The sequence below is a fragment of the Kwoniella dendrophila genome, chromosome 6, assembly GCF_036810415.1.
Source record: "Kwoniella dendrophila CBS 6074 chromosome 6, complete sequence".
Taxonomy (NCBI): Eukaryota; Fungi; Basidiomycota; class Tremellomycetes; order Tremellales; family Cryptococcaceae; genus Kwoniella; species Kwoniella dendrophila.
This window is the reverse complement of record NC_089481.1, coordinates 1,397,683-1,411,372: the sequence shown is the minus strand read 5'-3', so window position 1 is coordinate 1,411,372 and position 13,690 is coordinate 1,397,683. Positions and strand designations below refer to the sequence as shown.

At 36.8% G+C, this 13,690-nt stretch overlaps 4 protein-coding genes across 4 annotated transcripts; all 4 read right to left on the bottom strand.

The window, feature by feature from the left end:
• Positions 1–471: 471 nt before the first annotated feature.
• Positions 472–5,485, bottom strand: L201_005070 (pre-mRNA-splicing factor RSE1; the record flags this gene model as incomplete). Its single annotated transcript, XM_066220803.1, has 19 exons — positions 472–690; positions 781–1,269; positions 1,338–1,463; positions 1,528–1,734; positions 1,802–2,090; positions 2,182–2,558; positions 2,607–2,684; positions 2,739–3,151; positions 3,211–3,569; positions 3,636–3,814; positions 3,893–4,095; positions 4,153–4,246; positions 4,315–4,407; positions 4,461–4,575; positions 4,721–4,783; positions 4,855–4,969; positions 5,045–5,099; positions 5,177–5,199; positions 5,335–5,485. 19 exons carry the CDS (start codon positions 5,483–5,485, stop codon positions 472–474), a joined length of 3,648 nt encoding a protein of 1,215 aa, XP_066076900.1.
• Positions 5,486–6,241: 756 nt separating this feature from the next.
• On the bottom strand, positions 6,242–6,878 carry L201_005069 (uncharacterized protein; the record flags this gene model as incomplete). Its single annotated transcript, XM_066220802.1, has 4 exons — positions 6,242–6,307; positions 6,384–6,450; positions 6,544–6,657; positions 6,730–6,878. 4 exons carry the CDS (start codon positions 6,876–6,878, stop codon positions 6,242–6,244), a joined length of 396 nt encoding a protein of 131 aa, XP_066076899.1.
• A 2,060-nt stretch (positions 6,879–8,938) lies between these two features.
• On the bottom strand, positions 8,939–11,355 carry L201_005068 (uncharacterized protein; the record flags this gene model as incomplete). The annotated part of the gene is made up of 8 exons (XM_066220801.1): positions 8,939–8,976; positions 9,046–9,094; positions 9,171–9,292; positions 9,360–9,526; positions 9,594–9,931; positions 10,003–10,167; positions 10,244–10,929; positions 11,007–11,355. The coding sequence occupies 8 exons, from the start codon at positions 11,353–11,355 to the stop codon at positions 8,939–8,941; spliced, it is 1,914 nt and encodes a 637-aa protein (XP_066076898.1).
• Positions 11,356–12,010: 655 nt separating this feature from the next.
• Positions 12,011–13,682, bottom strand: L201_005067 (3-isopropylmalate dehydrogenase; the record flags this gene model as incomplete). Its single annotated transcript, XM_066220800.1, has 7 exons — positions 12,011–12,272; positions 12,337–12,444; positions 12,552–12,876; positions 12,972–13,175; positions 13,317–13,490; positions 13,569–13,603; positions 13,669–13,682. The coding sequence occupies 7 exons, from the start codon at positions 13,680–13,682 to the stop codon at positions 12,011–12,013; spliced, it is 1,122 nt and encodes a 373-aa protein (XP_066076897.1).
• Between the last annotated feature and the right edge of the window lie 8 nt (positions 13,683–13,690).

Below are 13,690 nucleotides of genomic sequence, written 5' to 3'. Positions count from 1 at the left end.
TGTCTTGAAAGTCCGTCTATGATTTATAATACCCTACAACGTTATACCTGTTCTCTTATATTATGATTCAGTATAGTACGAAGAAATCATTAAATTCATTCAGGTCAAGTAATACTATTAGATGCATGTGTTCAGTTGCACTTGTACTACTCGTACCAATAAAGCGATTTCCAAGTCATATGGTCATATAATCTTATTTATAATTATGCTGTGTGTTTCATGCTGTTCACTCCGGTTAATCACATTAATATTTGCCGCTCATTTGTTTATCAAATAAACTCGTGACTTTGCTTCATGATCCGGCCGTGGTGAATGACTTTCAACCATTGTCTTATGGTACGAGTACATATATGGTCACTTTAGCAATTCAACATGCATATTTCATATGTTTATAGATAATAGATGTATAAATCTTCCAACTTGTTTCTCTACAATCACTATCTATACAAATAAACCCACCCTTCTAGGATCCTAGAATGCACTACTTGTTCTCATTTGTTCCAATTTCTTTAAAACATCACCAACAGATCTTTCATCTAAATCAGCTGCAATAGCTTGTTGTTTACTATAAGGTAACAAATTGAAATTTTCACATAAATCACCATCAATGACACTTTTAACAGGTACATAATAACCTCTATAAGCTAAATGATCACGTCCAACTAAAGATACATTTTGTGATCTCATATGCTGTGAACAAAAAAATGTGTTTAATCAGCCTTTTGTTTTCTTTTTTTTCATTCGCGAAATAAGCTATCATAAGTTCGAAATACAACTTACCATTTCTAAAGTAGTCATAAATTCAACATCATCCATAGAGACAAATGGTATCAAAGCACCAATTGAACCTGATATAGTAGTATATACTAAAACATCTCTACCACCAGCCACTAGAGGTATTTTCGAAATTGATGTAATAATTGAACCAACGTTGAAATGAGCTAATAATTCAGTTTTATGGGCTGCACCCATCAAGAAGGATTTTTCATGTAGAATTGTCGCACCAGTTGGATCATCATCGACATTTTCTGATACTCTTGAATCTAACCTATTTAAGAAAATATTTCCAAATTTATCACCACAAACTATAGTTTCATAATCTACTTCTGTAACACATGTCAACCATCTTGGTTGTGTATCATCAGCAAATATTAATAATTGTCTTGTAGGTATAGATCGGTATACACAGTAGAATGTCGATTCTTGCATGTCTCCTACTATAATTCTTGCTCCAGTCACATTTATTGTTGCTACACCAGTAGGGAAACCCTGTGAATTTCAAGAAATAAAGTCAGTCTCCTCACCTATTCATTTTCTGTTCTTTATAGCTAACTCACGTTGTTTTCGCATTTTCGCAACAAAGCCTTTTTACCCATTTCATACAACCTCAATGAATTACCGATACCGGCAAGTAAGAAACCTTGGAAAGCAGCTAGACATAGTGGTACATCATCTGTTTTTGTCTACAAGATATAGTCAATTATGTCAGCTTATATTGTCATACGGGCCCAAGTTGTTTTTACTCACTTTATGCATGAATTCCAATACTCTACCTTGCTCTTTTATAGCATATACTCGTAACCAGCCTTCTTGACATCCCTTGGGAACAAGGGTTGTTTTGGTACCAGTACCGACAACAAGGAAAGGTTCACCTCCACCTCGTTCAAAGTACGCTATAGCTATCGAGAATGCAGCCTCATCCTCATCCAGATCAAAGGTTGCTAGCGATTCATTCTATAATCAAGGTCAACTAAATCCTGCAGCGGTAATGATCGATATGAGGAACAAATTGACGACTTACGGTTAAAGGATCAACGACTCTTAGTAATGAAGCCCAATGACCAGGTCCAGCTCTAGGTCTACCAAATTCATTTGGTGGTAGTGAAAGTATAGATTTATCGATCCTACTTCCACTTGCTTCTTTTTCGTTTACGATTCTAATTATTGTTGATGGAGCGTATGTACGATGATCTGATTCAATCACATAGAATACTGTATTATATGGATGACTAACGAATTTACGTGGAGTATATGAAAGTGGTAGGACATCTTGTTTGAGTTTTTCACCTAATTTAGGTATAGTGAATATTCTGTTGATAATGACCGTAATCATAAAGTCAGCTTACCTATTTTGGGTAGTGATGTTCATCAAAATGAAAGCTGTATAAATGGATGACATACCTTAATGTATTTCCTGAGATACCAATTAAACCATCAGGACACATAGCAGCTGATAAATTGTGGGCATATTCAAGTGTGTCATAAATCAATGGTTGAGTTTGTAACATATCTTGATAAGTGTATAATAGCCATGTCCTACTTGAGAAAGCCATCACTGAAGGTTGACCATGTATAGTTGATCTGACTAATTTAGGTGGTTTGGCACCTAAAAATCGTAATCTAGTATCGGATAATGAACCATCCACGGGATCTACTACTGTTCTTAGCAAGACACCATTGGCTAAACCGATATTCAAAAACATAGTCGCTCGGTTCTTGTCAATTGATGTATCGAATATTTCAGCAAGACAGATGGAAGTGGGCGGAGCAGTCAGGGCCTACAGAAGACATGAGCTAAGCTTGGATATGTGTATGCGCTAGCTTACCTGAAGGGAGAGGGTGGTAAGGGTACTATCGGGTTCAAGAGAAATAACGGAAACAGTTTGGTTATCACAACCGACAGCCTATTTTCATGTCATCAGCTCAAGTCATATAGCTTGGATCGTATAGCCACTTACTAAGAATGGTGTTCTTCTTCTACCTTCTGGTACTTCGGCAATACTTAAACAAGTAGCATTACCGGGCAATGCTTTCTTATCTTGGTATTCACTTAATGAACCTTCTGGATCGAGTTCGAAATATACTAATTCAGCTGTACTAAGTGCTATAACCACCTGTCGCTTGTTTGTGGTAGCAGCTACGATAGTTTGTCCTGGAGGAGCAGGCCATTCATCCACTCGATCGGCAGCTCTGATATGTCTCAAACCATACGGATGTACTTGAAGTAAACCTGAATCTCCTAGCTGCTGTACTGCGAGTGTTGGACCGGAAGAAAGGAAACCGGTATCATTGACTTCTTCTATGGTAGCACCGATAGACAATACAAGAGTACCGTTAGGGAAGGAAAGCACGATGTAAGAATCGTATTCATCTGTAGGAAATTAATTACGCGTAAGCTAACTATAGCGTTAGAAAGGCATCACAGCTTACCTTCATCAGTCAATTTCAGTGTCCACACATTAGTCGGGACACCAGGTAAAGGGGAGCTGACCAATACTGATACGTCTAAACCATGTTTGAGAGTTCTAAACGTACTTCTTGGACCTCTTCCACAAGCAGCATAGATCTGAGGTGTATCTGAACCTGGCCCAAGAAGGTTAACAACTGAAGCATCGGTTATAGGATCTAAAGAAGAGAGGGTATCCACTTGAAGAAGATTTTGAAGGGGTCTAGGGTTGAAGAAAGCATATGGTAAAGGTCCTTCTACATTTCCATTATCTGGGTAATCTGTCGAGGACCATTCTTGTTCTCCATCATCATCACCTAATGCTTGGAATTGGTACAGATTCCTATAAAGATATTAGTCATTGCATAACTATGTGTCGCCGGATAATGATCGGAGCTCAGCTACTTACTGGTCACTGAATTCACTTGCGACAAATAGATAACCACTCTTCAAGATACACAAACTATTGGCCACAGGTACAGTGTCGAAATACTTGATTTTCAAGGCTTTTACATCTTCTCCTTCATGTTCTATCCAGACTTTATACAAGTCCCCTTCTTCAGATTGCAGCAAGAAGAAGAAAGCACCCTGGAAGCAAGATTACATTTAGCTTCACTTTGTAAAGGGACAACGAAATGTCGTAAAAAAGGGCGGACCGAAACCTACCTTGATTTTATGCATTACAGCTGAAACAATGATCAATCCTCTGCTTTTCTCTCCTCTTTGTGCTAAAGGATTTCTTCTTCTAGGTATAGGTATCCGATGTGCTTCCACATCCATATGTTTCCATATTATATGATCTTCCGTACATACTAAAACACCAGAAGGTCCATCAAATCGATCGGAATTGGCATTTTGCCCACCAGGTACTAAATGGTACATCAGTCAGCTAGTGGACTCTCAGCAGGTCAATTCAGCTAGCTCACCTTGTACAAGCAAATTCGCCCTTCTATCCGTTGGCTCACTCCACTTTCTCACTACGTGATTGAGACCCAAATCAAGTTCGTAAAATGTCAAATACTGCAGAGTCAAGTAGGACGATCAGCTGTAATTTCATCAAGAATACAGAATGCAATCAGCTGACTAACCTTTTGCACATTCTCATATGCTTCGCCTGTTGGATCTTCATCACTCTCCGAATAATCCATCTCTAAAGCAGCATAAAGAGGATTATCATAACCCTAGCAAAGTATGTTAGCTGAATGGCGTGGTAGAAAACGGTATGCCAGCTCACCTGATCTACACCAACGATATGGGTTACTAAATTGTGATTTCTATGTGCTTCTAATGGTGAAGATGGGAATAATTTTCCCTCCGAATTTCTATTTAATACATATACAAGTTTTGACCTATGATCATTAAGGTCTTATCAGCGTGGATTTTTTCGAAATATTGGTTAACCTAGGTGCTATACTTACTTCTCAATTCTAAAGGTAGGAACGACATCAGTTTAAGTTTATTAATGCTTCGAGAAGAATGATGAAATTGACTTACGCTCCTACCAAACAACTTCGTCCTTTTGGATCTACAGCTAAATATTGTCCTGGTACAACACGTCTTTGGATATTCAAGTCAGCTTTCTCCCCGTAAACTTCGGAGAATGGTCCTTTCGAACTAAGCCAACTTACCGACTACCGGATTTGCCATATACCTCCTGATATAAACTTTCAAAATGAGGCGTAGGTGCAACTACAAATTCAAGTATTGATAATCTACCTGAATCTGATGACGCCAGTATGTAATCTATTTCATACGTTTCATTATCAGTTCTTCTTGCTCATCTTCGAGGTCTTCATTTGTCACTTATGACTAACATACCTTTTGTCATCCCCGCTAATCTGAACCCCATCACATTTCTTACTGTTCCAAATGCCTAGTTGAAGTCAAATATTGTTGTTTGAGTCAGCTAATATAAAATTATCTGTAAATAAGCTGAAAGCGTATGCCTACCTCTGTCGAGCATATCGTATCCACTATTTGAGTAAATATTGTAAATTAGCTAAGTTCACGAGTGACCCAGTTTGATCAAACTAAACTATAATTTTTATTCAAACCAATGGGACTTTTGCTTGGCAGGAATATTATTAACAGAACAGATTTTGACTTACATTGTCCAGTGGAAGTATTCAGCTTCAGTATTTCTAATTTCGTTCCACCTCTAATAGCTAATATTTCTTGACCTTTTGTACCTGAAAAAGATCCAACACAAGCTGAAGTTATATTCGATGGTGATTGAAGTGTTAAATTGAGTAAATGCATCTTGACTAATTTACCTCTCCTCTTTTTCTTCCTACCTCTTTTTCTCCTAATTCGTTATTAAGGCTTTTTCTTCGGTGGGAGCAATAGGGGCAAGTAAAAAAAGTCAACGATGCTTTTTGAGGATAAGGGGTGAGGTTATAAACGAAGATAAATAATGGAATCTCGAAAATGAACATGAATATCAAAGTTAGAGATAGATGAATGCCTTAAGTTACGGTGGAGGAAGGTTAATAATTAGAAGCGTTGGTGATTATTTATCAATCGAATTTATTTGTATTTATCCGGGAAACATTCGTTGTGAGTTACGAGTTACATGTATATGCTTATGACTATGCTATGCCAAAGACGATACATACAAAATATATAGTTACATAGAGATTTACAGATGCTATAATTGAAACAAGAGAAATAATTAATGCTATTGTGTGTAAAATTGAATAGTTACTTGACTTATGATTGTTGGTATGAATGGGACAACTTAGTTTTTAATCAAGATGAATATATCATACGTGTTGGAAATTGGTTCAATGATTTGATATGAATGATGAAAATTGTTTTATTGCTTTAGATGCGAAGGTTTATTGGGATAATTCTATGATTTTTGTTGGAATATGCTTGATGATGTTAATGCTAATCTGTGTGTATCTATATATATATATGATGATGCTAATGCTCTTGTGAATAACTCCATTTATGAATAGTTGATATGAAGGTGATTATTTTTGATGAAGGAGGATTCAATATTTATCTAGATGGTTAGAATCTAGCTAATTCACCAAGTGACATCAAGACAATTTGTGCTTCTGGACGACCCATATCACACTGCAAAACAAGATTCGGACCGAAATAGTCAGCTTATATTCAAGTTACAATGAATATATTAATCGACTTGACTCACCGGTCCACCACGTAGTTCTCTCCATCTAGCAGAATACCACACCAATACCTGACGTTCTCTTGGCATTCTGGGAAACCCAAATGTTCGAAGTCAGTCTTCGGGACCACAATTTTGGGTGATCAAATTATAAAAACGAGTATAAAGCAGAGCTCAGACATACAATGGCCTACCACTAAATGAACGCTGTTTCATTAAACCCATAAAATACTGTACTTCAGCTAACCAAGTTCTTAAACCCATCTGACCTTGTACAATAGCTAGTGGTTCCAATAACCTAAAAGTGAACCAAATCAATGTGAGTGGTAATACTTGTATCGATTAGTCATTGCATTTCGAAATCACTTACCTATTTAAGATATCTAAGTAAGCTTCAGCATTTACAGGTAATCTTTTTTGTCTTTCTAAATTCATCTGTATAGTAGCTAAATTCATATTTGCCATTTTCACCTGTGGAGCTGAATAGTGACCCATTGGACTTGGTGAAGAGAACATCATTTTGGATAAAGGTGTATTGATCTGAATTATTGGGTTTATATATTCAAAATTCGCCAAGAGAGAGTATATTGGAAGGTCTTCTTTGGTTGATATAGTTGAATTATCAAATCTATAAAACAGTTATGGGTTATTTGAAGCGGCTTCCAAATTGTCAACTCATCCAAGAAACTATAGTATATTACACAAATTATCTTTTCCACAGATTAGAAGTAAGAGGCACACGTGCAAGTGGGACACAAGTGTGATTTGAGAGCTGGAAGACTTTGACCACTTTTATACAGGTATTATACTGATGATGCTATAGGTCTTCGTTCAAGCGAGAAGACTTGTTAGCGATAATGTGTAGCCTTACAACACGAGTTTAGTGCAAAACTCGTGGTCCTACTATACTCGTATTGTAATTTTGGAAGACAGAAAGCGCCGTTAGACTTGAAAGGATCAATATGCACAATGATCTTGTGAGGTTATTCCGAAGACTTTTTTTGCTTTGTTGATGGGAAGACCTGATGATATCTCTGGCAGTAATAGATTGAAGTACCGAAAAACAAAGGATTATTATATATTTTATGTTGTATATTTTCCTTTTTTTCGGTTATTGGTAGCTGGTAGTTGGTAATTATAATCAACGCAAGTGTTTTCGCTTCAAGCGGTTTTCTTTCTTTGGTTTTTTCACTTTTTTGGATTATTGTGTTTGATAGAGTTTAATAAGTGACTTTTGTTGGTTGAAAAAAGAAAATAACGCTAATGATGACAATTCAAAAAAGTAAAATCGAATGAAAATATGTAATAGGTTAGAAAATCAGGACTGGAAAAAGAGTAATTTTGGAATGAAGATATTAAAAGATAAATCAAAATGAACTGAAACAATTAAAATTGATAGATAGATCTCTTGATGTTTTATTGAAAGATAAGATAAAAAAAAAGAAAATGATTAAACAAACGGTAAATCATTTAAATAGATCAAAAGAGACGATCAAAGAACAATTGCGTTGAATATTCTTTGATGGTTGATCTTTCTCAAAAAGGTGGGTACGGCAAGGTCACACCTCTACGAGTACAAAGCAAGGTATAAAGAGCAAGGAAGGGGTTATGAATCGTCATCTGAGTTATTGTATAAAGGAAAAGAAGTTGGACATTTTAAGCTAAACTCTCTTCTTTTCATCTTAGAATCCCTCCTTTCCCCTTATTGCTATCACTCCGCTCGTTTAATCCATCTCTATAGCTATTCGTGAATATACCATAGTCAAACGACACGATCTTGAAAGTGGAACATTACAAAGGAACCGGGTTAACTATCCACACGAGCGAAATATACACCTTACACCATGTATACCGACTTATATGTTTCAGTGATTCCTTTAGCATTACCGCATGTGTTTTAACCAGGATCAAAACCAGAAAAACACACAGACAAAAGTATACAAAGGAACCTTTAGTCCGTGCAAAGTGATTGATAGCAATAGAATCTTGAAGTCAGTATGAAGGATCCTATGTTTAAAGTACGTGTGTGTGAACGGCCCAACGGTGACAAAGGATGTAGATCCAGTGAGGCGATGTCGATCCTCCTTAATCAATCAACCAATCGAAAAAGACCCCTTCTTGACAATTATTCGATTTGCTGCTGGAGAAGAGGGGTATGGCGATCATCCCTTAAGTTGATTTACACCTTGTTGAACAATGAAAGGTTGTCATATACAATCAGCACTGTGAATGAGTTTGACTAAACAAAGTTGATCGAACGGTATCTGATCGGATCGATTGTTGGTACATAAAATTCTCCTATCCTTTTCGGTGAAGGAGTTTTTGTTTGGTTCAGTCAGTGCAATGCGGTCCTTCTGATGCGGACTTGACCGGGACGATAGATCAGTCAACCTATATTGATAACATAAAATACATGTTGAAATGCTAAAATAGTGTATGTAAAGAGAGATGCCTTGAATGATATATATGTAAATTATAAGTGTATTGTTGTAATGAGTGACAATATATCAAAATTATGAGATGGCTAAAAAGCACAAACCGGATGTTAGCGACTGCCTTTTCTTGGGTGTACACGAAATTCACTCACTGTATTTTGGACCACCCCCTCCTTCAGGTACTTTATGAGAAAGGGAAAGAGGTAAATCAGCATGTGCAGTGTTCTGGGTCTGAACCATAAAACTCTTACCTGTCCATTTGATATCTTGAGTAGGTGTTTTGATGGAACAAGTTTTACACTGAGAAAGGTGATGAAATATTAGTATCTCCTGTGCGTAAAAATCACGACAAGCTCTACTTGCATCGAAAACTCACGTGGATACAGTTCTGAGAATTGATAACAAATTTCTTGCCTGCAGCATCAACTTCTGAACCTTCAGCATCGGCATACTCATATACTGCAGCAGGACAGACTCGACCTAGTAAACCGGCATAATCTATAGCACAATGAATTAGCTGTATTCTTTCTATCGATTACGACATCATCAAAGCAGAGATGCTCACCTGTTACGTTAGTTTGAGTATGTCTTTCTTTTGCACCTGCTTCTTCAGGTAATCTGAGATGTACAGGTTGATTTTCCGCATGATTTGTACCGGTCATAGAGACTGAAGTTAAAATGTCGAAAGAGAGTTTACCATCTGGTTGGGGATAATTGATAGGTTTGACTTGACTATAATGCAATATCATAACAATTCAGCATCAAGCCACCCTGGAATATCGTCTTCAGATCTACTTACCTAGCTTTTTTAGTAGCTTCCCAATCCTCAACTTTGTTTCTAAAAGTCCAAGGTACTCTACCTTTCAATATTAAACTATCCAAACCTGAATAAGCCATACCACCCCAAAGACCTAACGGATTATGGAAAGAAGGTCTTAAATTTCTAACTTCTTTCAATTCTTTATACACCCATGAATTTTCCATAGCTGTGGCATATCCTGACATATCAATTGGTGTACCTTCAATCTCAGATTCAGCTTCGGATTCAGTTTGTTCAGAAGCTGATCTTGTTATTGATTCAAAAGCTGATTCAGCAGCTAACATTCCTGATTTCATAGCATTATGCGTTCCTTTAATCTGCAAGGCAAACGTGCTTCAGTCATACTTCTGGATTATCGTAATTTACGCTGTTTATCATATTCACTCACTTTTGGTACGTTCAAGAAACCGGCAGAACAACCAATTAAAGCACCACCTGGGAAATTCAATTTAGGAATTGATTGTAACCCTCCTTCGTTTAAAGCTCTTGCACCGTAAGCTATACATTGACCATCTTTCAAGATATTGGCGAAGAAAGGGTGATGTTTCATTCTCTATGAGTATTTGAGATCGATCAGTTTAATTTTCGCTAATACTGTGCTATAATGTAGAGAATGAAGCCAGACTTACCTGGAATTCCTTATACGGACTTAAATAAGGATTTTCATAATCTAAACCAACAACTAAACCTAAAGAAACCATATTATCTTCCATATGATATAACCAACTTCCACCATAAGTTTTAAAATCTAATGGCCAACCTAAAGTATGTACAACTTTTCCAGGTTCATAAACTTCATCTCTGACTTTCCAAACTTCTTTAATACCTAAACCATAAGTTTGTGGATCTTTACCTTTTCTTAAATCAAATTTATTTTGGATTTCTTTTGATAATGATCCATGTGCACCTTCAGCTATTAAAGTAACTTTTGAATGAAATTCCATTCCAGGTTCATATGAATCTTTTGGTTGACCATCTTTATCTAATCCTACATCACCTGTTATAACACCTTTAACACCTTTGCCATCTTCTGTATATAATACTTTTGCACCGGCAAATCCAGGATAAACTTCAACACCTAATGCTTCAGCTTGTTCACCTAACCATGCAGTAAATCTTGATAGAGATACAATGTAATTCCCTTTATTGTTCATCTGCGGTGGATGTGGCATTGGAAATGATGATTTTTCAGTCAAAAATCTCATACTATCACTTAATGCAGGTTGATTCAAAGGTGCTCCTAACTCTTTCCAATCAGGTATCAATTCATCTAACGCTCTGGTCTCTATCACAGCTCCAGACAATATATGTGCACCTATAAATCACGATGAACTGTTAGATATGACAAACACGTCGCGTGATGTAGGCGGAAAGTGATAACTTGAAACTTACCGACTTCACCTCCTTTTTCCAAAACAACCACACGTAGTTCATCGCCACCTCTTTCTTGTTCTAGCTGTTTCAATCTGATTGCAGCTGATAATCCAGCTGGTCCACCACCTACAATACAAACATCTACCTCATCTGTAGCTCTTTCAACTGTATCTGGATCAAATTTAGCTTCTGTTGCATATTTTCTTCTTGTTGAGATCGATCGACTTTGATTAGTGATTCCAGCTTTGAATGATGTTGATGCTACTCCTGCTGAAGAGGAAGAAAGTGGAAGACGTGATCTTGTGATGGCAAATACTGCCGATCTAGAGTTCAACAGTCGTGGTAAAGTTGATTTGGGTAATGACATTATGCTTGATATATTGGTTGATTGTTTGACAAGGAAGAGAAGCAAGAGATCAAAATTGATCAAAGGGTATATGTACGTATCTAATGAGTACACACAGTGGCTCGTTGAAATTGAATATCAGAACCTGCTGTGTATTGAACCAAGACTGAGTGGATGTTAACAGATTGTGAATGAAGGAGGCGAGTATGTTGAAATTGATTGCTATTGAAATATAATATAATTGTTGATTCCAGTTACCGTAATATATATATTTGATGTAAATTGAAAATCATCTGATTGGGTATACATGTATTTATGTATCGGCAATTCCCGAATGCTCTTAACCGAATCAATTTAAATCTTAAAAAAATGTTTAGCTGTTAGATAAAATCTAGGATAATATAATGATGATACAAGTTTATACGCTATCCGCTAAGCGACGCATACATGATAAAGTATAAAGTTCAACACATCAGACGAGTCGTTAAGTTACTGCTGCTTGCTGATGTTGCTGTTGCTGCTACATCCTTCATTTCATAATGCTTCAATTGCATTATAGTAAATGAACATGCATGAATATGTTGGTTATACCTCTTATCTCTCGAGGCTTTTTATTTCATCCTTTGTCTTCGCATTTCAATACAAGATCTATATACTTGTGCGTAAGATCAATAATTTATTGTTTCAAAAGTTCTTTTAAAGCTTCAACAACTTTATCACCAACTTGTTCAGTTTTAGCATCACCACCTAAATCTTTTGTCATGAAATCATCACCACCAACATCTTTTGAATCTAATACTCTTTTAACTGCTTTCTCAATTAATTCTGCTTCTTTACCTTTACCTAATGAATATCTAAGCATCATAGCTGCAGATAAAATTGTACCGATTGGGTTGGCGATACCTTGTCCTGCAATGTCTGGTGCTGAACCGTGGATTCTAATAAACCGTTTATGGGATTAGTATAGTTATTACTGTATCGATTAATCAGAAAATTACTCACGGTTCGTATAAACCCATAGTGGTCGAGTTAGCATCTGGAGCACCAGCAAGAGAAGCGGAAGGAAGGAGACCAAGGGAACCGGGAATGACGGATGATTCGTCAGAAAGGCTAAAACAAGGCATTATTATTAGCAGTTTCTCTAGGTTTATATCATCTCTCCGTGAATTAGATCGTTTCCATAGCGAAGAAAAGGGATGGAGGGGAAGGTGACTTACATATCACCAAACATGTTTTCAGTCAACAAAACACCATTTAACTTTCTTGGGTTTGCAATCATAATCATAGCAGCTGAATCAACTAATTGATGTTCTAATTTCAATTGTGGATATTCTTTTTTCATTAAATCTGTTACAGTTTTTCTCCATAATCTTGATGTAGCCAAAACGTTAGCTTTATCAATTGATGTAATTGGTAAAGGTGGATCAGCAGCTAAAGCAATTTGTGCTGCAACTCTTGTAATTCTTTCAACTTCTGGTACAGAGTAAATACATTGATCCCATGCGGTTCCATTTTCATCTGTTTCTTGTCTTTCACCAAAGTCTTAACCGAAAAGAAGGAACAAATCCAAAACAAGCATCAGTCAAATCAACCAGAGTCTTCATTTGGGAGTATGAAACCAAGGTCATAGAACTCACAAATACCACCGATCAATTCTCTTAAAACAATTATATCAGTACCTTTAGCAACTTCTTCCTTTAAAGGACTTTTCTTTAATAAATTGTCGGAAGCGAATGAAGCTGGTCTGATATTGGCATAAAGACCTAATTCTTTTCTGAGTTTCAAAATACCTTGTTCTGGTCTGACTGGGCCTACACCCCATTTTGGTCCACCAACGGAACCTAAAGATCAAAACAAGTATCAGTCGACGTTTTCTGTAAATATCTTCTGGTTATTGGATCCTCTAAGCGTTACAAGAAGAGCATTAAAGGTAAATTTTGGGATATGAAACACATGATAATTCAGTGAAAGTCTTGACATACCCATTAAAACAGCATCAGCTTCTTTACAAGCATTGAGGGTAACATCTGGCAACGGTACACCGTGGTTATCGATACCAGCACCACCGAAATCGTATTTTTTGAGATCAAGAGAAAGGTTCGATAATTCTGAGATAGTTGCAAGAACTTTGAGGGCTTGGTCTACAACTTCGGGACCTGTCAATGAAGAAGTGATAGATCAGCATTGTGATGGATTTATCGATATTTCAGTGTCAAGATTGGAAGGTGACTCACCAATACCGTCACCTGGAAGAACAGCGATTTTGAAACTGTTATTTCGATCATTCCATCAGCTTGGCTATACTATTCCAGACAAGTCGTCATTGCAGCTCACGTTCTGTCTGACATCTTGATTG